General features: G+C 45.2%; 1 protein-coding gene across 1 annotated transcript in view; it reads right to left on the reverse strand.

The window, feature by feature from the left end:
- SUCLG2 (succinate-CoA ligase GDP-forming subunit beta) overlaps positions 1–25,641 on the reverse strand; it is a 449,139-nt gene that overhangs the window by 253,135 nt on the left and 170,363 nt on the right. The window contains exon 3 of the mRNA XM_069206576.1: positions 5,626–5,725. Within this exon, the coding sequence (XP_069062677.1) occupies positions 5,626–5,725 (100 nt within the window). The remainder of the gene's footprint in view (positions 1–5,625; positions 5,726–25,641) is intronic.

Consider the following 25,641-nt stretch of genomic DNA (forward strand, 5'->3'; position numbering starts at 1 on the left):
CTCACAGCATGAAGAAAACAAGGATACACCCTCATAACCGATTCACACTTGCATTAATTCACACAAGAAATGTATGCTGCCCATACATGCCCCATTAATGGAGAAGTGTTGGTCTCCTCATTCGCAATTCTTTCATGACCACAAACTGCAGAGCACCACGTGTAAATATCACAGTTTTTTGCACTCCATTCAATAAAGACATCCCCCTGCTCCATTCTCCCCGTCACCTTCTGTCCCTATAGGCTGATTAAGCAAACAGTTGTTTCTACGTCTTAGCATCCAGGAACAAAGTGAGGTCTGTCTAATACATCTCATCTCTAAGAATGATATCTCAAACACTCACTACCAATTCATCCACAAGGCAAATCACTCAATGTAAACAAAATCTCAGACATTCCCAACCAGCAAAATGTCCATCTTCATCCCTCTCTCGAAACATGCTCAATCATAAAAAAAATTCTGTTAGAAAATACAGATCACCTATGTCAGCGTTTGGGAGGGAGTTCACTAAACTCACTCTGATTAGGTCAAAAAAGTTCTGAAAGAATCTATGCTTAACCCTAAATAGTTAAGGTACAAGCAGCAGACAATCCCCAGATGAGTGCATATGAAGTACAAGAAGTACCAAATATTTTCAAGTGAAGAACACAACAGAAGACAACTCCCAGGCCAAACTGGACAAATAGAAAATAAATGAATGACCTTAAAAATACACCACATTCATCAATAAAGCTCAAAGGGAACGAGCAATAGAACTTTTAATGCAAACAAGCAACAACAAAAATTAAGCACTATGGAAAAACAACAATTCATAGTGGACGGTGACCCAAGCACAGATTCAGGCCAACCACAATTGAGAGGACATCAGATACACCAAAAAGATTGTCCCAGTCGAAGTCTTTACTTTCAGACTAAGGGCCGCATTACAAGTCTTGCTGTCTTAAGGCCACCAGACTTGCGGTTGCAGTCAGACTGCTGCACTCCTGACATCCAACCGCCAGATTACGACCCGACAATCGGACTGCCAGGGGACTGCCGCCAGGATCACAGATCCCTACAGGATGGTGGCAGTCGGAGTATGGTCAACCACGCCGCTGTGCTGATCACGTGTCCACTTTCCGCCAGCCTTTTCCAGGCAGGATTCCCGCTGTGAAAAAGCTGGTTGAAAGCCAGTGCTGGGGGCCACAGCATTGCCCATAGCATGGGCAGTACAGGGGCCGCCCTTCCAGCACCCTAGAAACGAGTCCTGTCTGCACTACAAACAGTGCACATTCCGAGGGTGCTGTTGTGCCATGGCCTTGGCCTCGATAATGCTGTCGCACTGTTTCCACCAGTCATACTGGTGGAAAAGTTGTAATGCGATGTCTCCGCCAGTCAGCCCGGTGGAAACATGGTAATACGGCTGGAGGGAGGCCACTGTTGTGATGGCAGCCTCCTCCATCCAGCTTTGAACCCTTGTTTCAAGATGGTAAGACCCAGCTGCCACCAGGCAGACCTGACTTCAACTAAAAGGGTCAAAGCATGAGTTTCCCTTCTACTGTGACTGAACCCCCACTATGTAGGGGAATCCAGGGCATCAATAGGAGAAGCCCTGCTTGCCATCTTCAAGTCAAAAGTGGTTGTGCTAAAGCTGCCATTTGCCTGCTCCCAGACAGGTAATCCTTGTAACAGGTTAGCAGTTAACAGCCAGTGACCTTTCCTGGGCTCAGAGGCGAGCCACTGTCATCTGAGTCAAAAGTTATTTTATCACCAAGCCAGGGATATGTATTCCAGCTCTGGACATGTGATAGGCAGCAGAACTGGTTTTTCCCTCCTACTGCGACTGAAGACTATCTATTGGGAAGGGGCATGGGAATGAATAGGAGAAGCTGTCCCTGGCAACTCCAATTCAAAAGAGATAGTGCTAAGGCTGCCCTTTGTTTTGTCAAATACTCCTGTCCACAACCAGACAGTGAATTCCCACTAAGTGGTCACCAATTAACATCTACTGACATTTCCCAGGGGCAGGCTACTGTTCTGAGCAAGGGCTGTTAACTCTTCCAGTCTATGATGTGTGTTCCAGCTCTGGAGGTGTGATGACAGGCAGAACTGGTTTTAAACCAGTTATGTATTTAGCAGCCAAAAGTAATTTTTTACTCAGAATCTTCTCTGCTTACTTTATCAGAAAACGGATTTCATCATTATTACCATAACTATTATAATTCCCAGATTCAAAAATCTAATCAGGATGTAATCCTACAAGGTCTGTTGGGGAAACGTCAAGCCTAGACTACATAGTGAAATATATTGTGGATTCACTACGAGGGCACACTAACCTCAATATGTATTGTGCCCTGTTTCCATATATAAGCAAACAGCCCCCTGAGCTTACAAAACACACTCTAGTGGTCACTTAAAAAAATATAAAAATCAGCTTTTCCTGAATGCCAAAAACATTTGTTCCCTGGCAAGAATCACTATGGTGCATTTAAACTGTAGCCAGTGCAGTGATTTTCCTGGTGCAAATATATTTTTGTCATATACGTGGACGGTGTCAATACACACTGCAGCCTTAATATGACAGTTACATTTCCATGCCATAGGTGCACTTAAAAGTACTATTTACAATGGACCTATAGAAAAGTGAAGTATAGGGAGTACAATATACAACATATGCTTTAGAGGGGAAACTGAGGCCCTTTACCACTGTATATCAGTAGTAAGGGGCACAGAGTTCTAAAGCCCGCAAATCAGCACATGTTAAAATTGAGGGGCTATGACAAAAATAAATTATTTTCTTACACTCTATCTACAACAGATTGTATTTAGAACAGATTAACTACAATGTCTACGTCTCACCCACAGTCCCCTTCTTGAAAGCCTTTAATTCCTTGAACACAAACAAGTAAACAGTACACTTCCTATCCTCCAGAACATGCACACTACACCCAATAATTTATTCACACATCCACAATGTGGCACTGACAGACTACATACATTGTTATCAGTTTATCATTTTTGTAATGGCCTGCTCAAAGTTATAGCGCGCCAATACCTTCTTGTTAGTGCTTTATAAGAACACAAAAATAAAGATAAGTAAATAACACATTAGGGGCCATATGTACGAACACTTTTTCCCATAGAGACAGAATGGGTAAAAACCTTTGCTACATCTGGCCCCAACTCACTTACTACAAAATCGACCACCCTCAACTAAGACAACTTTCCATACCTCCAAAACCTCATGTCTTTCCTCCTTAACCACAATGAGCTATTATCAAAAATCCTATACTCTGTTAGTTCCACCTCATTCACTTAGCCACCAGTAAACTTTCACGGTAAACAACTTGAAACCTCGTTGGCATATAAAATCTCCGTGACTGCTTCACAATAACTTAATGTTAATCTCTTAACACACCTGCCCACGTGATGTCCCTTTGACCCCTTGTCTACTACACAATCGCCTGCTCCCTTGAACTTTGGCTGGCAATCCAGAAGCAGACTCTTGTCAACCATAAGTATGAGCTTCTGATAGGCCACATCTAATGTTTTCACTACGCATAACATCAATATGGTTGTAAATCTGTCATTACCCACCATGTTCATACTGATACAAAACTGCAATAGTTACCCCCCACTGGAACAAAAATATACTAAATAGGCCAACAGAGAACCCTTATCCTCATCTATTATTGAAACACTTCTCTTATCATTCTAAGAGAGTGGCTGTCATTTATTTCTTACAATACAATCCTTGTAACAGTGGCCAGTTTTACACTCTCCAACAGGATTCTGTTAGCAACAGAGCAGGAACTCTTCTCATCTAGGTTTCTGAATTCACTGGTGCAGCACTGCTCACCATGAGCACTTTTCCATCAACATCTTACAAGATCTCCCATTGTCTTTGCCACATTGGACCCCTACATCCTTTTCTCCACCTCTCTGTCTGAACATGACTGACCTATTCCTTTGCAAACTGCATCTTCTCCATATCCTGATGCCCCATGACACAGTTCTTGTTTACTCTTCATCTTCAAGCTCTATGACCTTAACTGGCAAGATTAACTGATCTGCGAGTTCAGGTTTCTGTATTTTACCCAAACCTGTCTCATTACCATCTTCACTCACCACTGCACTGCAAGTAATGGCAAGCCCTTCTTTAGTAGGTCACAAATTGGATTTCTGCTTCTTGTTTCTTAGCTATAGTAAATCTGCAATGATGTACAACCTTTCATCTACCAAAAACACAGCATTACATATGCTTCTAAGACTCCTAAACCTTCTTCATACAACATTATTCTCACTTCTTCAGCTTAGAACCTAATCCTTAGAGACTATGTCAGTATCCACATGAGATTAACTATCTTTATCACCTCCGCTGCATAAACCATCCTGTTCCCATGACGCAGCATCCAGAGAATCTGTTTGCACTTTTCTTTCCACTCTGGCAAGACCCTGATTCAACTCGTCACTTTACAAAGCTGGACAACCTCTGGTAGATAAAGAAATTTACTGTGAAACATGCACACTTTTCAGTTGAACGGAGTACTCTTTAAGCTCCTCACCCCTCTATATAAATATCGCCATAACCTCTTCACCTCACTACTTTTCCAGCAATCTTTTTCTTTACACTCCAACCAGCTAATTATCCTCAGCACTTCCTCACCATCATCAAACCCTCAAGGCATCATCCTACCCCTGTGTAAGAATTCTCTTTCTCCTAATCTGCTGATGAGGCCACTAAGGGCATACTTCTACATGAGTGAAGTTTCCCATCTTGTGGGCCTTAAACTTTGACATAAAATAGACCTCCTTACCGAGCATGCTCTCCCTTTTCACCGCCCTACATCCTCTAAACCATTTAATTTGGCCTTTACCTCTGCAAATGAGGCTGTGGGCCTAGTGCCTTTTCCTCATTTCTTTGTTCTTCCTTTTTTCCCACCCTTCTTGGTTAACTCTCTATAACTCCTCTCTTTATTGTTAAACTTCTCCCATCCAGCACGTTCGTTGACAGTCTCCATGAAGGAAATATGTGACTCTACAAGAACAGCAAACATGTGCCTCCATTAGTTGAAGAGGGAAAAGACCTACAAGTTTGATGCACCGGTTCTTTTTGCCACTGAAGGAAACATGAGATAACTAGAGGACTACAGATTGTGAACAGTAGGTATGTTGTTGATGCTATTATACTACATGTTAGAGGTGAACGATAGGATTTGGGGTCACAGACCTTCCACTGTCAGGAGTACCATTCTCTTCAAATAAATGTGTAAGATATATCAGTCACACTATGTCAGGGTTGTTAGGCACTGTTTTACTTGTGGTCTCCAAAATACTTAAATCTATTGACAAAAAACTTAACTTTTGACTGCATAAATCTGCTGACAACACCACCATTAAAGACCGACCCCACAAGAGATTGCAGAGACGTTTATGTTATATTTCTAAGAACTCATAAATGCCACCCATCAACACCACACTGCCTTCTCTCCTCAGCTAATTCTCTTAATTAAAAAACAATCATTAATGTACAGCCTTGTTAATACTATACTTTTATTTGATTTGTTGAAGTTCTACATTTACATTTAAATAGGTATAATGGCTACCCTCGATAACTACCGCTCGAAGTGTATTTGAAATACTTACTTCTTAGTAAGATGCACTCCTCCTTTCAGACCGCTGGTGAATTCGCCTTTTCCTCTTCCTCCAGCTAATATCTGAGCCTTCAAAACAATTTCACGGGCCTCTATGGAGCAAGAAAGAAGGGGATTTGTTTAGTTTTCTATTCACCTACGGTTTGCAAAGTAATAAACATTCTCCTAATGTGAAAAGTTATCAGCCACGTCACCGACCTTTCGAGAACAAATGATATGCTAGAAATTGTCTTTGCCACAGGCATCTTCTTCATCTTTGACGTTTAACATATCTCATTCCAAGAACAATAATCGATAATGCTAAGTACATCTCTATCAGAAACTCATGTTTTGTGATGCTAAATTGTGGAATTCTTGTGATTTTTCCAAATTCCTGCTGCAGTAATCCGGAAGGGTTACAACCTCATAGATTGAAGGCATGGATTCAACAAACACTGGCAAAGCCAATAGGTCTCACTTTGTCTTGCTAATGTCTTTTGGCAATGGTACAAAAAAAGCATTTACAATGCAACAGGTATCGCATTTACTTGAATTGGAGCTATTGGCGTTGTAAATTGTTAACTGGACTTTTCTTGCCACATAAATTGGTCAACCCTGCCTCCTAATTTGGTCTTTTCCTGTCACATAATTCCAGTAGCCCTGCATATGACTAAAACACTTCCATTTACCTTCGAAGCAGGTGCTGTAAAAACGAGTTCCCACATTAGGAAACAAACAACTTTCTGTGTTCCAACTAATTCACATTTAGCTGGTACTCATATATATATGTTATTTCATACAAAGTGTTACGTAACCAAATCTTCTTGGTGCTAATGAATTAAATATAAATGCAGAAAAAAGGAAACTCACAGGGGACCACCTGTTCCCCTATGTTCCTAAACTTATCAGCATACACCCCCATTAAAACTAGCAGTAGTAATTGGTGACTTGCTTGGTAATTTTATCTCTCACCCCATCTGGATTTCTGTAATTATCCAGTAAGTCTAATTTCAGCACTCCCTCTGGTTCTTTTAACCAAGAGGTTGAGTCCGCCCAAGTAGTATCATCTTACTTGGGTGGGGCTAGGTGGTCAAATTATGAAGCAAGACACTATTATGTGTGCGACCACCTAGTCCGTAAGGGAACTCCCCCTTCCACTTGTAGAACTACATAGCACCCCCCTACGTGGATACTTTCCCACCATGACTTCCCCACTTCAGAGTCTTAAGCGACTCCAACACAATTGTACACTCAATCATAAATAGATTACTTCACTTGTGAATATTTGTAAGGCTTGCAAAAATATATTATTGCCAGAATGTGCATGTACATATTTATATACATGCGTGAGCACACACACATATATATTAGAGTGGTAGTAGCCACTCTGTAGTTACAGCTAAGGTTACCTTAGAAAGGAATTCCTCTGATTTTAGCCCATTAATAACTTTGCACACGTTTGACAAATCTCCACAAAATTGAGAAGACCTATTGCCCCTTCTACATTAGTGGATGATGTCAAGTTTAGGGGTAACTGGTCAAGGGGGTACAAAGAAACCAAGCATTGGAAATGTCATAGTCTCAACAATCTATGATATATTGGCATTGTCAATCGTATAATCTTTAGCCATTGAGGAAATGGAGCGTTTCTGGTCAAGATGGCGATATGATCTTTAAATCAGAGTCAGTCAGAATGTCCCAAACACCCATGATAGTGTAGGATCGAAGCAACCAACCAGAGGTGCGCGGCGCAGCCAAACCAGCGCTGTATGGGACGAGATCAGCACAGTCATTGCATGCCCTAGCCAGGGGAACAGTGGCCGATGAAAGCTGCGCTCAACACCGGACCAAATCAGCAGGCACAGTACAGCTTGGTAGCACTGATAGTTTCTTGTAGGTCCATGAGGGTCAGAACGTTGGACAGCGAGAAGCAATGTGTGCCATATAGCCCATAGATGTAATTGCAGAGATGTGAACCTGCAGACTGGAGATTTCTTCACAGCGAGATCCATTTGACCGCGCTCTTAAAGAAATAAAAAAAATAGTCCTGAAACTACCCTACAAATGTCAGCTGCGGAGTGGTTAAAAGAAGTTAGGCGGTGCTCCCGGGGAGGACTAAACACCGGAAGAGGCATGATGTATGCATATCTTCAACAAATGAGGAGACCCACAAACGGAGCGATGATGGTGCCTGCCAATGGGAAGCCTCTGGGCGGGCTGAAGCCCACAGAAGTAGACATAGCATGTCTCTCTTGAGACAGTGCATGCGCGCCGTCTAGAGCCAAGACCTAAAAAGAGGGTCTCAAAGCAATTTTAGTCCCCAATGCATTTTCAATAAACTTTGTACTCACACGTAGTGGCCAAACGTTCAGGCAGATTTCCATGGAATTTGGAAGGATTGTAGGTTTTTGGTGTCTAAATGATACTTTCTGGAGTTAGAGGTATGTAGGTTAAGTAACTTAAGTTATATGGCATTTTAACTTTGTGATACCGTAGTTTTGCAAAGTTTTGTGGAAGTGTTGCAGTATATGGTGATCACAAACCATGTGATTGGCTAATAACTGCCTTTACAAAAGTTAAAGGCAGCTATGTTATTTTATCACATAACGGCTGTGTTGTGTGTCAGGGCACTAAACCAAGGTAAGTATTAGGGTTTGAAAAATTTCCCTACCTACTACCACTTAATTAAAGTGCTGATAAGTTGGAAAAATTGTATCTTGTTTTTATATATTTAAAAAAAAATCACTGTACTGCCTTGGAAGTACTGTAGTACCCAAATTTTTTAAAAAAGAAACAAATGTTTCAATACTGTAAAAACAATGTAATACACCAGAGGTACCCAACCTGTGGTCTGGGAACTCCTCGGGGTCCGCGAGGCCTCCTCAGGGGGGTCCACGACTGCTTAGAAATTTAAAGAATACTAACAGATTAGGTCCCCAGTTTTCAGTAATGACTTAGTAGGGGGTCCCCGGACTCCAATAATGATTCAGTAGGGGTCCCCGGATTCCAGTAATCATAAAGTGGGGGTCCACAGAAGTCAAAAGGTAGGGACCTGTATGCCCTTCCACTGTACGTTACTCCACTGCAGACTATTCCACTGTATGCAGCTCCACTCTATGTTATTCTACTCTTTGTCACAACTGTACACCACTGCACTGTATAATATTGAAGTGTATGCCATTACACTGTACAACACTCAACTATATGCTGCTCCACTATACAAGAATCCGCTATATGCTATTAAACTGTACGCCACTACACTCTATGCCACTACACTATTCCACTCTATGCTACTTTACTATATGCCACTCCATGTCAATTCAGTGTATGACAGTCAACTCAATGTTATTGCACTTCACACTACTCCAGTGTATACTACTCAACTCTATCCCACACCACTCTATGCTATACAACTTTACGCCACTCCACAACACTGCATTCTTCCCCACTTCACAGTATGCTATTACACCGTACGCCACTACTGCTTACCCCACTACACTGTACCTCATTCCACTCTACAACACTCTATTCTAGAGTAGTCCACTCTACAACAAAACACTCTTCACCACTCCACTGTACATCACTCTACTCTACACTATTTCACTGTACAACACTACACTTACCTCACTTATGCCACTCCACGGTATTAGAGTGTACAATACTCCACTGTAAATTGTTTCAGTGTACGCCACTCAACTGTATGTCACTCCATCCTATTATTCAACATTCCATTGTACGTCACTCCACTGTACGTCAACACACACTACGCTACTCCACTCTGCCCTGTTCCACTAAATGCCACTTAAATCAACAACACTCTATGCGACTACAGTCTACTACACTTTACGTGACTGTACGCCACTCCACTCTAAACTCTTTACTCCACTCTATGCCAGTTGACTGCACTCAACAGTACGACCATTTCCAACAGTCTACAACAGATCACTCTATTCTAACCACACAGCTGTACTACACTGTATGCCACTCCAATCTATCCAACTCCACTATATGCTAATCCACTCTTTTCTGGTCTACAATACTGTACTCCACTGAATGGAAAACTACACCCCTCCCTTGTACCACACAATACTCCACTCTGCAGCACTCCACTTTATGATACTACACTCTGACAATCCAGTATACAACACACTCCTCCACTGTACTGTATGGCACTCCATATAATGACACTCCACTCGACAACAGACTGTAAGTAAACGCAAAAAAAAAAAAAAAAGTTACTGATAAGTTATGGTTAGGAAAACGTTATTTATGCTTTCTGAACAAACCCATCTTAAACTCTACAAGCATTACAAATTCTAAAGTTATAGTTACAACTTAAATAAATATATTACCTGCTAGCGGTCGCCAGTAGGTAGCTATAGTTGGGACCTAATTTCCATAGACAAAGCGTTATTTTGTTTCGCCAATAACTTTGGCGCCATTCACAAATCCTCACAAAATTTTCAAAACCTGTGCGCTTAATTACTTTAGCTGCTGTCTTGATTCGTCTCACTCGGGCCGAGAAAAAAGGGGAAGGCGGGGAAGGGAAGTGCAAACTGTGTTTTACCCATGCAATATCCCATAGGGTTTTTTAACATGACTACAGCCTCAACCCCTGAAATGAATTATACCAAAGTTGTCAGAAAGCTAGATCTTGGTCCAGAAAGATCTTTTTGTGATTTGGTGCAAGTTCGTTCAGTACTTTCTGAAATATTAAATGAAAAAGAAATATAGATATCTAGGGACACGTAGCCTCTGCAGCTCCAACAGATCTCAGGCTGAGATCTGATTGGCTGCCAACATTGCAACCCGGAAGTGCTGGTAGCCATTTTGCAACTCCAACTCAGCTGAGCCCCCCAAAAAAGTAAAAAACAAAACAAATAGAGAAGGGGCAGGGTAGGAATACCCTGCCCCTCCTTATCCTTGTGGTAGGGTCTCCCTCAGCCCCCACCACCCCAGGCCCAAAAAGCTTTCTTTTATCCTTGAGAAAAAAAATCACAGGAAAAATTAAAAACAAAAAACAAGGGCAGTCTCCCACACTTGTTTAAAGTTCAGCCCCCGGGTGGGTCAGGTCCTGGGGGCATATAGAATTATTGATTTTGAGGAAAGGGCGCACGCAGCTGCTCCGCCCTCCCCCCCTCTCCATGGCTGAGGTCAGCCCCAGGGACCAACACCTTCCTGGAGCCAGACCAACGTTAAATCTAGAGGCGAGGGACATGTGCCAAGGCTGTTTTGGACCTCAGGGACAACCAACTCACCGAAGCAGGCCCTGCAAAAAGAGCCATTAATGGTCCTGGGGACCGCCACCTCCAAAGGCCGGCTCCCTATGCCCTGAGGTGCCCACACCCTCGGGAAACAGTTTGCTGTCACCTGGCAGAAGCTTTGACAGCAGTGGCCAGGCTTCATTCTATTTTACTGGTCACAATTTTCCAGCCAGAAAAAATCTTGGAAAACCTGGTGCAGGACCACTAGGGCATTTGTGATCAGGCACAGTAGTAAATACTACCCAGAAATCTCTCTCCACCTGACTCATAATCAGGCACTAACAGTTGATCCTCACGGTGAAAACTACAGCAAATACTATGACTTACTACAGATATCAATTTATAACACAGTATCCAACTCTACAGTTGGAAGTACAGCACATTGAGACTAGGTACTTTGTTCTCTGCTCGTGTAACAGACACTTAAATTCTCCTTAGTACATAAGGTGGATTTAAATAAAGCCATCAATGTCCCAATGCTGAGTGCACCTGACAAAACATGCAGTGAAATTGCCATTAAACTGTTAACCAAATTTGAATCTACTTATGGTGTAGAAGGTCCAGTCTAAAATGTTTTTATTTACAGAGAGCCTAAAGGCTCACATTATTTGTTATGTCTCTCAAAGATCAGCTCTCCGCTCTGCCATTTGTAAAATCTGTAAACTACTGATTGGAAAGAGAGCCATGAACTGTAGTATTGCATGTATGTGCATGATACCCAAACTGAGCTCAAAGTCCACAATGAACGAGGCATCCAAATCCAGATCAAACAGAGAGGTCTCTGCTTTAGCACCTACAAAGTCGGAGGTACGACTGCTGACCCTGGGCAATGGGAGTTCGCTTCCACTGTCTTTCTTCCATGGTGCCACCACCAACAGCCTTTAAAAATGCATTGTTCCAAACAACATTATGTTTGTGATACAACAGGTGACTGCAACACCGTACATGCAGTATGTAAAGAGCAGGGCTTAGTGATAAACGTCAAGCATATGCTGTTTGGCTTACGCATGGATTTAGGGTCACTGAGCATGCTATGCCTGCCATCATGTCACTTAAATGGTTTCAGAAAAAACAGAAAACCTACTTTAAAATCATGTGCCTCTATTGAAGGGCTTCTATGGCTTTGCTTCAGCATAGTTCAATAAACTGCTGTTGAACTAAGCCATGAAACGCAATACTGACCAATGACTATGGTCCATCATCAACACTGTCTCTCTATACAACGCTGCCACAATTCTTAGACTGCTGGGCTTTGGGAGGAGGGGTACCTTGGGAATTGGAAGAAAAAAAAGCTGAAACTCTTTAATAGGCACTTTCCATGCCAGATACAGAACTAACATTTAAACAATACGTAGTCATATATGGCATATGGATAACTGAAAAGTATCTGCAAGACCATGTGCTACCTAATTACATGAAAAGTCTTTCTTAATTCTAGAAACGGACATTAGTTATATTTACTGCTATGTTAGCACATTCCCACCAATCTACAGTTATTATAGTGGTGCTTAATTTGCCAAATCTAGAATGTTTTACTGACCAATACCTGAAGTACAAATAAGTTCAGGGTTGGTGTACTGGCCCTGCTCCGCACATATCAGATGGCCTTTGAGGAATCATGGAGCATTTACAAACAGCTCATAACATGCAAGAGCATAGCTGCAACAATAAAAATATAATTTTAGTCTTCACTACCTCTTTTGTCTTTAAAAAGGCATCTCTTTCACTCCTTCTCCATTGTATTTTTTGGGATTTACAAATCTGGTCACCTATAAAAACTCAGTTTCAATTTTTTAAGGCTAGTAAAAATTAACAACAAAGCAAGGTTTCTGAATTACAATACCTCAAGATCAGATGGCTGTAAACACCTTGTTCAGGAATCACTCTGTGCTTCATTATCATACCGTGGTATAAGCATGAAAAAGAATGCTCAGCTTTGCATTTCCAGGGGAATAAATCACCCACTCCTGCAGCGCGGGGGCAGTGTCCTTCCGGGCCCCAAGTCCTCAATGAGGTCCACATTCACTCTAAGACTAGTGGATAACTGTAAGATATAGGAGACTGAGGTGTCCCCCTACTACATTCTGAAGGGAGGATCAATAATTTTGCATTATACTATTGAGTATCTCTTCAGTGGAGAGTAGGGTTGGCAAAAACGTTTTTTAGAAGTATAAGGCCACAACAATATGATCAACTGATCCACACTGCAACGCTTATTTATTAGCAAGCAATCCAAGTATGGGTCTGGTCATCTGGTAATCACGGACTCTCTTCTGACATTAGTGAAGAACTCTCCCTTGACAAATCATCCAGCCTTGTCCTGCACCCAAGTATTAGGAAGCACCCACTAAACCACAATAATCCCCTCACAAGATTGCTTGATAAGTCGAGCGCTCACTTTCGAAATGTGTGTGTAACCTGCAGTCAACAGGTAAAATACCAGCAAAGCTGATTCAGCCTTTTATCCTTCTGTGGCTGTTAGGATGTGTACCTGTGTGTGCATATTTACTATTTTCAACAATGTAGCCCAGATATTCAATGGGCCAACTGATGGATGTCTCAATTCACCTCCATCCCAAGATGCAGCATTTTCTGACATTTCAGTACTGGAGGCAACCTTCAACTTTGTTTGTGTACTAACATGGTTTCTCACTGAGTTAATACATTTGCTGATGAGATCTGTGTGCAACCTGCAGTTCATTGATTAGGTTCCCTACACTGACATTACTGCTAGGTCAATAAATATATCTCCACAAACGCTATATGAAAACACGATTTGCAGATCATATCCATTCTAAACTGCTCAACAAATACATCTAAATGTTCTTGCAGTCCCTTCAGCTACTGCAGTACTGGTTCAGATATAGAAACAATAAGTGTTTTATATGTAATTCAAACAGTGCATAAAGCCTTGGGTATCCAAGCATTTGCTGATTTTCTTTATTGATGACAAAATAGCCCATAAGTACTCCTTTATGTAAAGTAGTTGTGTATCTTATACAACTTATGTATATTTTAAGACTGGAATAGACTAGCTGGATCAATGGGTTGAATTTAATGTAATATTGTTATTCAGAGAATTTTTTTTATTTTTTTCTCAATTGCAATAGGTAAATCGATCAGTATTCTTGTATAGTTCAGCTAATCGCCAGTTCAGGTCTCAGGGGCTAGGGGAGGGCAGTTACAGTTCAGTCGAACAGCCAGGTTTGAGGCAGTGAGGGTAATTGCCTGAGATGTAGCGGAAGTGTGTTACAGGTCTGCGCAATGAGGTAAGAGAAGAATCTTGCTGCAGCTGAGTTCTTGCGGATCCTTGGGGTGGTGGCTAGGGCCAGTTTGGCAGGGCAGAGGTGTCTGGTGGGCATGTAGAAGGTCAGGCGGTAGTTGTGGTATGCAGATCCGATGCTGGGGAGGGCCTTGTAGGTGTACGTGAGGAGCTTAAAGGTGATTCTTTTGTTGATCAGGAGCCTGTGAAGGTCTTTCTAAGGCTTTGCCGTGGATGCCGGCGTCATGGAGTCTAATGCAGAGGGTGTGGTGGGAGATGGTGTTAAAGGTGGCAAAGAGGTCCAGGAGGATGAGGACTGCAGTTTCGCCTCGGTCAAGGAGAGTGCATGTATCGTCCATTGCAGCAAGGAGTGCAGACTCAGTGCTGTGGTTGCTTCTGAAGCCTGATTGGGAGGGGTCTAGAGTGTGGGTGGTTTTCAATGAATTCGGCGAGTCGAGTGTTGATGGCCTTCTTGATGACTTTCGCTGGGAAAGGGAGCATAAAGGTAGGACTGTAGTTTTTGAGGTCCGTTGTGTCGGCAGAGGGTTTTTTCAGCCGGGGTTGATTTCTGCCTGTTTCCAGTCTTTCAGGAAGGTGTCGGATTCATTGGAGCAGTTGATGGTGCAGAAGAATTCAGGGGCGATTGTGGCACAGGCTCTGAAGATGTGGTGGGGGCATGGGTTCGATGGGGCTCCGGAGTGGATGGTTTTTATTATCTTTAGGGTGTCATTGGTGGAAAGGGTGGTCCAGTTGAGCAGGGTTGGCTAGGAACTGGAGCCTTTGGTTGAGTTATTTGCGGGTGGGATTGATGGGTCTTGGGCTGCGAAGCTGTCGAAGATTTCGGAGATCTTGTGGTGAAAGAAGGTGGCAAGGTTGTCGCAGAGGTCTTGGGATGGGGGCATGTCTGTGGTGTCCATGCTGGGTTTGATGACTTCTTTGATCACAGTGAAGAGTTCTTTGCTGTTGTGTGCATTGGCGTTGATACATTCCTGTACGGCTGTTTTCTTTATGATTCTGATGAGGTGGTGGTGTGTGGTGATGACGATTTTGAACGCTGCGTGGTCAGCCACGGTCTTGCGGCTCCTCCATCTTCGCTTAAGCTGTCTGCAGGTGCGCTTGGAATCTTGGAGGGTGGTGGAGAACCAGCTGGCTTTCTTGGAGGGTTGTTTGTCGGAGGGTTTCCTGAGGGAAGCCAATGTGTTGGCGAGTCGGAGATCCATCAGTAGAGGTTGCATGCTGATGTGTTGGCATCCGTGGTGGCCGGAAGTGGCGTTTGGAGGAGGGCGGTGGCGAGTTGGTCTTCGGCCACCTTGTTCCAGCTTCTGCGTGGGTAGCGGTGGGCACAGTGATGTTTGGTGGGTTTGGTGAAGGAGAAGTGGATGCAGTGGTGGTCGGTCCAGTGTGAGTGACAGAGAAATTGTTGCTAGTGGAGAAGACGGGGTCAAGCATGTGTCCTGCTGAGAGAGGTGGGGATGTGACCAGTTCTTCTGAGTAACAGGATGGCGAGATTCTCCAATAGGGATGATGTGTTGTGGTTACTGAGGTTGTAAAGGTGGAAACTGAAGTCACCGAGGAGGATGTAGTCCATTGAGGTGAGATCGTAGTGAGCGATGAAATCAGCTATGGATTCACTGAGGGGGGGACAGCGTCCAGGAAGTCTGTAGACGAGGGTGCCATGGAGGGTGGCATTTAGGTCAGTTGGGATTTAGAGGTGGAGGTGCTCTATGTCAGGTGAGTGGTCGACGGAGCTAGTTGTGAGGCAGAGGGTGTTTTCTGAACAATAGCGATGTACCCTCCTGGACATATGTAATCCTTGTGGATGATTTTGTAGCCATCAGATATGGTGGTGGCGATGTCCGGTGCTGAGGTGGAGGGTCATTCAGGTTTCTGTGAAGAAGGCGACATCTGGAGAGATGGAGTCGAGAGGGCCCCAGATCCCCACTGCGTGTTTGATGAGGGAGCGGGTGTTGAGTAGGATGCAGCTGAGATGGCCGGGTCCAGTATTAGGGGGGCGTGTGGTTGGTGGGTCCATTGTGCAGATTCAGGGGAAGGTGCAGTTGCAGCGGGTGAATGGGACTTGTGTGTCCTAGGTGACACGAAGTGGCAAGCAGCGGATCATCCAGTGCAGGTACCAGGGTCCGTGGTACTGGGCGCAGTCCGGCCACAGATAGGTGAAGATGGGCTTGCCTTTGGCACCCCAGAGGTGCACCCACTGTACGGAGCCACCATTAAGAAGGGTATGGGGGTGGAAGGGGCTGGTCAACTGGGAGGCGAGAAGCAGCTCTAAGAGAGGGAAGAGCCGCAGGGACAGAGCAGCGGCAAGGCGAGAGAAACGAAAGAAAAACAGCAGAATAAGAATGGAAATATAGAAAGGAAAATGCCAAAAAGGCTAGATAACAGAACAAGAGATACAGAGATACAGCCAAAGAGTAAGAGCAGAGACAGACTCACCACTGGACCACCAGCGAGGATGCGCAGGCGGGAGCTTGCGGGTGGAGGAGGGCCTCGAACATGAGACCTGGAACACAGAGCAGCGCAGAGGGGTAGCAGCTGCATATGGAGCTGCCCGAGTGGGGGAGAAACTGATGCTGACCAAGGATCAATTTATTTGCAAGAGGTTGCACTACATTTTGCAATAGAAGATTCCTTAATCAACATCCAGCTTTGGCAAATGTTCTCTTTGCTTACCTTCTCATATTACTGTATTGCTACTAGGTGTTGAGATGCAGGCCTTAGTTGGAATAATTAGACTTCTTCCGAGGCAAACTAGGTTGACTGCAATATAGGATCCTGTTACTTTTTTCCACCATTTTGAATCTACTTCTTAGGTAGATTTTGAGGCAATAGAGTGCCATCAATAAAGGGGAGACATTGGAGAGTTCAGGCTTCTATTGCCCACCATAGCCGAAGCATTTTTTGCATCTCCTGAGTAGGCCGAGGTAGAGAACGATTCCATAGTCTCAGTTTGCATAAATAATTTTCTACACAATTGTGGTTCACTGTGTCAAGTAAGCCCTGGAAGAGCTTAATGCTGTGCTGGCGGCTTTGGATGAATTGTCTGTTCCTCCATGGTCACTTTTGCCAATGGAAGTCACTTATCACCATCAGCACTCTCAGATTCCAGGGCACAAAGCACAGATTTGTCCATACACCTCTATGCTGACATGCATCAACCCTTTCTATTCCAACACTAGTCTTTGCAAACGGAGATTTTCTGCATTTACTCCTCTGCCAGTATGCCACCCGCACCTCCACCAATGGTACTATATAATCACTTGCAGTACTACCTATGAACCTACTCAAAACTTCAAATTCACTCAAATAAATGTGAAAAAGGGTTGACAATTAATGAGCGATGACAGCTGCTCTATTGTGTCTCTGGGTTGGTTTCTATATCGGATTAAAGAAATGCACCTTTAATGAATTTACATGACAAACATGTTATACGAGTCCCTTCTTCATCTAATTAAATGAATACTTTTGGTACTTGAAGATACTCTCAGACAGTGCTCTATTTGTATCCCTTTAACGCCAACTATAAAAGAAGATTGTCACAAAGACTGCCAAAGATCACTAGCCCCTCACGTAGAATCTCGCAGACCCGATTATCAAGGGTTTAGCAGTAGCCAAGTAGTAGTACACTACTGCCCCTCGAAGCACTGCCATGTAGTTAATGTCCACCAGGCAGACTATCACTGTTGTGCCAATGAAGTGCCTGAATGGAAGGAGTCGGGGGATCTCATGTGGCACACGTGTTAATATTTCTGAAACAGCTGTTTAGTTCAATAGGCATTTAATGGTTTTGGTTTTACAGGGAGTCTAAGAAAAGGCGCTGTAGCTGGTGGAAATTGGCACCTAGAAGTAGGCTGTTATTCTTAAGAAGGGTGATAAGAATGGGTTGCCAAAAGAGAGACACCTCTTCCAGGTCCAATACAGCAATCAATATAAACAAATGCTCAATGAACCATACGAGGTTCAAATTGCAAAAACAAAAACAGGCACGCCCTTTATAGTAGCAATTATTCTAAAAGAATAATTCCTAACAGCATTCACTGTTGTGGTTCTCAACCTACATTCAGTTTTTCAATCGTATAAATCATACGTCTATAACACTGTATACTTGAATATGTTGTATATTTATTGCCAAATTATAGGCCTCATTAAAACCTATAATGATATATTAGGCAGTCTCTTGATTCTGTCACTTACATTATTAATTGCATGCCTTGTCATTTATTATCGCACGCTTCGCTGGTGCTACACATTTTACCGCTAGAAGCGATGGTTAAACTGAGGCTGAGCATCAGGAGTGAATTATTACTATGCTTCTGCCTAAGTAAAAAAAAAAAAACAACACACAATTACCATGTTTCAGGGCATGCTGTCAACAGACACAGTCCCATGGTAATAACTGCACACTAAAGCAGAACGAGAGCTGACAATACATTCAACAGAAAGGTTCTCCAGCTGCATTTTTATCCCCATATACAGGTATATAAAAAAGCAAAACGGTGGAAATACCTTAATAATCTAACGATATTTAAACTAAACCACATTTCGCTTACAGATCAGACATAATCTTAAAGCAGAATAACCTTTTCACTCTTGTATATAGTTTCTCTATTGAAATGTAAAAATGTGATAAAGCAAGCATGCATGTTTTTTGGCGATTTAAAAAAGATCAAACAAATGAGTATTCGGTCACACATTCAATATTGTATCTGTTTCAAAATAATACATCTGTATAACAAACCAATAATTATTTGTCGTGGTAGGAACCAGCATTGCTAACAGAAAAACCAATCAGTCCTGGCTGATAGGTATATATTATATAGATGTTTTCCAATATACACCACTGCCGTTAATATGGGCATTTTCTGACCAAAGGTTAAAAGATGCCTTTTGTGCTGGGGAGTCAGCTTGGTTCACAGGGAAATAATCTGCACCTTAAAAAGTGCTGAGCCATTAAATGGCTACCAAAATGAAGCTATACAAAAGGCATGTGCCAGCACGTTGAAACAACAAGCTGCGAGGGGGCGTGGTTTAGCTGCCGCGAAGCATGATCACCTAAGCTGGTTGCTTCGCACACTGTAGCGAGTCAGAGGCTGTGGAGGGGGACCCCAGCTGCAGAGGGGCCAACACCAGGGCTCCTACTTAGCCCTGATCGGGAGGCAGAGCCCAACGGGAACAGAACCAGTTGCCCGGCGCTTGCAGGACCGCAGAGGAGATGTGGCCTGCATAGGCACTAGCGACCGCGGCCTCAATTACGGCTGAAGTCCCGGTGCGCTGCATGGTGCAGCACGCAGCCAGGGGGGGATCGCCCTCTAGCTGCAGAACACTGTATTTTGGTCCGTGCCAGCCGCGGATCCTTCGGCAGCTTGGACGTGGAGGCCACAATAAACAGACCTCCTTGACGGTGGTGAGGCGGAGGGACTGCGAGATACCATGACGCACCAGGACCCTGCCTGAAGCACATGAGGGGTCATTGCAAAATATCATAGGGCCAAGCAACGCAGCAACTGACCACGTGGACTGCCCTGAGGCCTGCTGCGCAGTCGGACTTACTACATTCTGAAACAGGATACTCTACTCACCTCTAGCTGCCTGCAGAGGTAGGAGAGCAGACGGCTGGTGAGTCACACCCTCCCCCCCCTTAAAGCCCACGTCCTATACAGGGGCGAACACAGCCCTCCAGTCCACGACACAGGAGTACCACAGAGGCGTACACTCCCATACGCCCCACTGCCCGTGGAAAGACCCAGAGAGGGGAGAGGCTCTCCCCTACCAGTGGGGCTGGCCCCAACGCTATAACCTCAGAGGGACCTTGAACCAGGCCCCATGTGGGTGACGCAACCCCTCTCAGCCCAGGTGAACAGAACTTAGCGCAATACTACAGCAGGCTATCCTCAACCCAGGACAACGACCACTGCCCTCAGTGCTGTGAAGACAGAGCTACGACACAGCAGGGTCAATCGTGTCCTTATCTCACTTTGGTATCCACTCAGGTGCATTTTGGAGACAGCTGTGGTCAATCCACCTCAGCAAGCGGGCCAAGCCAGTACGTCTTCCATCCCTTGCCCATGGCCAGGACTGCGAACCCCTATAAGGCCAGGACACACCTTTGACAGCCCACAGCAGGATAGGGTGGAAAGCCCCTTCACACCCGATCCTCTCACATCCTCAACGAGACGTCAAGTTGCCCACCTCCTTCAGTTCTGGGACTAATATCACAATCACTGTGAACGTCTTCTCTAATGGGAACTTGCTCAGCCATACCAGATACCCACTAACGGAATATACGTAGGGGATCCTAACCGTTACTGAGCAGATACTTTAGCTTACCAACCTGAGACATAACCTCATCATCAGGAGTGTCCGGTTTGACCCTCCCGGAGCCTCCCATCTTCAGAGGCGATGTCCAGTGGGAAATCCTCCGGCAAACATTCTCGTCAACTGCTCTTCTCAGAGGCCATAGCTCAGCTGAAAACCACGGCTAGTCAGCCGACCCCTTTCATCCCCATGACCATACCGCCTGACCCATGAGCGGTAGATGCCACTGACGGCATATTGATGGAGATTACAGCGGTAGGACGGCACCTTGACGCTATGGACTTAAAGATTTCAGACCTTTCCACAGCCTTTGCGTCCATCAGGATGGACATAGCCTGTTTCAGTGAGAAGGTAGCGGATCTGGATCAACGCCTCACAACTGTAGAAGAACACGTCTGGATGGTGCTGGAACATGACGCAGAGTTGCGGACCCTGTGAGCAAAGCTCACGGACCTTGAAGACAGGAGCCAGAGAAACAACGTCCGTTTCTTTGGCATACCAGAACGTAAGGAAGGCACCGATATCAAAGCTTTCCTTAAAAATGTGATCCCTGAGCTTACCGGACTGACCTTCTCCCCACCGCTCGAGTTCCAGAGAGTGTACAGGATCGTCCCTCTTCATTCAGCAACCTCTGGGCGGCCACACCCGGTCATTGCGTGCTTCCTCCGCCGTGAGCAAGCTTGGCAGGTTCTCTCGACAACTCGGAGTCAGGGTCCATTCTTGCTGGAGGGTCACGAGGTCAGAGAAGCGAAAGGCGTTCCTGGCCCTCAGGCCACAACTCCGGAAACTGGACATCAAATTTGGCCTATTTGAACTAGTTCGTATGTGGATCACACACAACAGCGAATCAAGGGACTTCATGGAACCTACGGACCTTAGCTTGTTCTTGATGACCTCGCGCAGCGCCCCCATGGACTGTACCCCGGCTTCCTTGTGCCCGGACCCTCCTGCCGGGGGGGACATTTCCTTGGCCTCTCCTGCCTTCTCTCAACCTCATACTGTTTCACAGAAGAGTGGCAGGATCTATGACTGCCCGCCTAAATCGCAGGTTGGATGCGATCATGCTCTGCAAGCAGTGATTGCACATACCCAAGACCAGGGCAGAGACAAGTCCCATTCTCCTTTGAAGCCATCAACTACTGACCACACCTAATGCTACTATATAACCTTCCTGGACCATTTGTAAGCAGAGCATAACAGAGGGACCCTCCGCATCAGACAGCTAAGTGCTTTGGCTGCTTGCCTTCCCTGTCTCTCCTTTGTTGTTGTGGGAGGGTGGGTGGGGGGGGGATTACCATGTCAGCACTCTAGTGTTAGAGTGTTACAGTTCTGTTTTAGTGTTGTTATTAGGGTCCACTACGTTTATGCACAGCTAAGGTGGTGATCATGGGACAACTAATGAGAGATGCTGCCCTTGCCAATGCCCAAAGGAGTGAACAGCAGAAAGCCCTGGAAGATTGTATTATACAAACTACACGTGAATATACTCTGGCCCCTTCCATATCCTTCCGTCGCCGTTTAGAACTCGCTAAAATGTAACTCAACAACCTTTTTACGTCACGCGCAGAATATGCCCTACAAAGACTAAAAGGCCCTCCTTACAAACATGGTGAGAAAGCAGGCTGCCTGCTAGCCGCCCAACTCCGCCAACGAGAGGCAACGTTGGCCATCCGACCCTCTGCAATACCCACGGTTCACTTATTACACATCCCCAAGAAATTGCTAATGAGATTGGTCACTTCTACCGGACCCTCTATGGTCCGGAAGTGGAGGAAGATCGAGTCAAGTTGTCCACCTTTCTGGGGAAGACAAACTTACCTCGTCTCTCGGAGGAGGGTAGGGCTCTTCCAGAAGGAGACATCAGTAGAGAAGAGATCCGACAGGCTATTACTAACCTACCATATCATAAAGCACCCGGCGAGGACGGGTACCCGATGGAATTTTATAAATGGGCGGGAGAGGATATGGTGGAAACCTTATATGAGGCCTTCTGCGGGGCTACCCAAACGGTCTCTCTTCACCCACTATCCAACAAAGCGTCTATAATAGTACTGCCCAAACCAGGTAAGGACCCCCTTATGTGTGGCAGTTACTGTCCCATATCCCTCCTCAACAGGATGTTAAGATTCTGGCAGGGATACTCGCGGCTTGTCTTAAGAAGGTTATACCTTCTCTGATCCATCACACACAGGTTGGCTTTGTGCTGGGCCGCTCTTCCAGGAATCACCTCCGCACACTGCTCCATGCTATATGGGCAATGCGGGACTCATGGGAGGAAGCTCTTGCCCTTTCTCTGGATGCCGAGAAGGCATTCGACCACACAGAGTGGTGGTACCTCTTTGAAACACTTAAGCACTTTGGCCTCGGAACAAGCTTTATTAATATGGTATGCCTACTATATGACTATCCGACCGCACAGGTCAACTGTGGTGGGTTTCTCTCTGACACATTCCTGGTGCGCAGGGGGACCCGCCAAGGCTGCCCCCTGTCGCCCTTGTTGTTTCTCTTGGCTGTCAAACCCCTGGCAGCCACGATACGCGGCTCCAATGCCATCTATGGGAAACCCATCGCTGGTGGGTGTTCCACTGTTTATCTGTATGCCGATGATATCCTACTTACCCTCACCGACTTATTCAACTCCTTACCGGCTCTTCGTGACATATTCTCCGAATATGAGCTCCATTCAGGATATAGAATCAACTGGGGTAAGAGCGAGGCATTACCGTTATCCCCCATAACAGTGAGCGCATCAGTCCGGGATCTCTCTGTAAAATGGAAACGGTTGAGTCTTCAATATCTTGGCATACATATCAATAGTGGGCTGGAAAACATGATAACAGATAATTTGGACCAGTTGTTAACCAGTATGAAAAGTGACTTTGACAAGTGGGCGCACCTAGGCCTTTCCATGTGGGGTAGAGCTCAGGCGGTACGGATGGTAACCCTACTATTCTTCCTATATGTCCTGGGTATGTTACCTTTACAGATTCCTCTGTCTACTCTCCAAGAGATAGACGGTTACATTCGGGCCTGTGTGTGGTAATCAATGCGTCCGCGGCTACCCAGGGCAGCATTACTCGCCAGACGTGAGTATGGAGGACTGGGCCTTCCCTCCGTGGAACACTACACACGTGCGTTACACCTCTCACAATTAGCCTATCTGCTACCAAAAGCGTGGGACCCACCTCTTTGGGTGGAGGTGGAAAGGATTCTTTCCCACTCCTTGTCGGGGCTACAGATACTCTATAATGCAAGATCTGCTTCCTTGCATTCAACCAACCCCAGGATCAAAGCCACGCACAACTCATGGCAACAAGCTCATCGATTGCTCAAAATTGACCCCCAGATCCACTATAGAGCACCGTTGCGGGGCAATGGGAGATTACTCTAGGGGAAAAAAAAAACATCTCCTGGGAGGAGTGGCGTTCAAAGGGCCTTCATCAACTTGACCAACTTCTGAATAGGGGCACGTTGAAATCCTTCACGGAACTAAGGGAGGAATTTGATCTCCTGAAGCATCATCTATGGCACTTCGTTCAGCTTAAACACTGCCTAGAGGGGGCGATTGGGAAAGCCCTCCTGGAACCTCCTTCAATCCCAAATTCTCCACAACTTGGAAACCTGGGGATCCCTTTGTGGCGTAATTTCCGGGCTCTGCTCTCAGCTCAATCGCCACCATGTTTCCCTCCCACCTTTGCTCTCCACCAAGGCAAAGTGGCAGGCGCGCCTCAAGACTGAATACGAATTGGAGGAATGGGAAGACATGATTGCAGCCAGAGATTGAGGAGCTAGAGAGGCCCGCTTTAAATGTAGTCTCTTCAAGACATTGCACGAATGGTACTGGACACCCCAGAAGTTGCGCTCGAAGGGGTTATTATCCCACGCTTCCTGCTGGAGATGCCCTCATGACCGCTGCGATTTGCCCCACATCCAACATGACTGCCTAGCTATACAAACGTTTTGGCAGAAGGTGGGGCGCACCCTCAGGGAGATAATACCACTACCTCCCTCTCTCACCCCTTCACTATTGTTATTGTACGATACCAGTGAGATAGGCTGCCTATCACGACCACAACAACGCCTACTACATACTGTACTTGCTACGGCCAAGGTATATATCCTCAGGCACTGGCGCACAGCTGTTGTCCCTCTTCATGGGTAATGGATTGCTGCTATGTACCAGGCAACCACACATGAGAAGCTCATTTATGGCCTTCAGGACAAGTTGGACGCCTTCCTGCAGATGTGGGCCCCCTTTCTATCTGCACCAGAGGGTTAGCGGACACATGTGGGCACCAAAATCAACACTAACGGACATTGCTACACACACTGGGGATTTACACATCCTTGCACAAGGATACTACCCTATCTTTTCACTTGGTATTAGAGACGCCCTATCAAGCAATCCCATTTGGGCTAAGCAGTGGTTGACTATGGATAGGATGTACTTATCTACTTATCAGCCCTTTTACCCCCACCCTCCCCAATGCCTCCCCTTCCCTTGGACTCAGCTACTTCCACACAACTACTTACCCAGGTTCCCCCCCCCCCCCTTATCCTCCCTATTGCATTTTCCATCCACCTACCCCCCCCCCCCCGGTCGATGTTATTATTTCTATTATTAACTTTTCGCTTTCTCCCTGCCCTTTCCCTCTAACCTTTCCTTAGCTCCTTACTTCTTTTCTCATGAACGTTGTGTGTTATCATTGTACTTTCCTTCCTGTTTACGGCCTTCACACCTCATAGCTCAGAACTAACTTCCGATAAGTAACACGTCATATCAGTTGTTCGTTATCCCTAGTACTCCAAGTCTAGCATCTATATTTCCCACCCATTAGTCAGCATGATTTATATCGACTCGGAAACCTGCTTAGTGTGTTGAGAAGCTTTTAGCATCTTAGCACTCTCCAGCGTGTTCTTGAAAGGGCACCCAGCTCAGTTATTCCCCCATCTATCTTCTTCTTCCCCACCCCTTCAGCATATCTATGGATTCTCTTTCCCAGATCTATACGCCATGTTTTACCTCTTTCTCTTCCAATCTCTCTCTCTCTTGCCCACTGTCACTGCCTTTCAGTCCCCGCAACCTACAAGAACCACTGATCTCTTTCCGCGGGTCTCCCCATTGGTGACCTCCCTATGCTACTTCCCTTGCCCCAATCGCTATGGCGGCCGC

Source organism: Pleurodeles waltl, chromosome 9 (genome assembly GCF_031143425.1).
Source record: "Pleurodeles waltl isolate 20211129_DDA chromosome 9, aPleWal1.hap1.20221129, whole genome shotgun sequence".
Taxonomy (NCBI): domain Eukaryota; kingdom Metazoa; phylum Chordata; class Amphibia; order Caudata; family Salamandridae; genus Pleurodeles; species Pleurodeles waltl.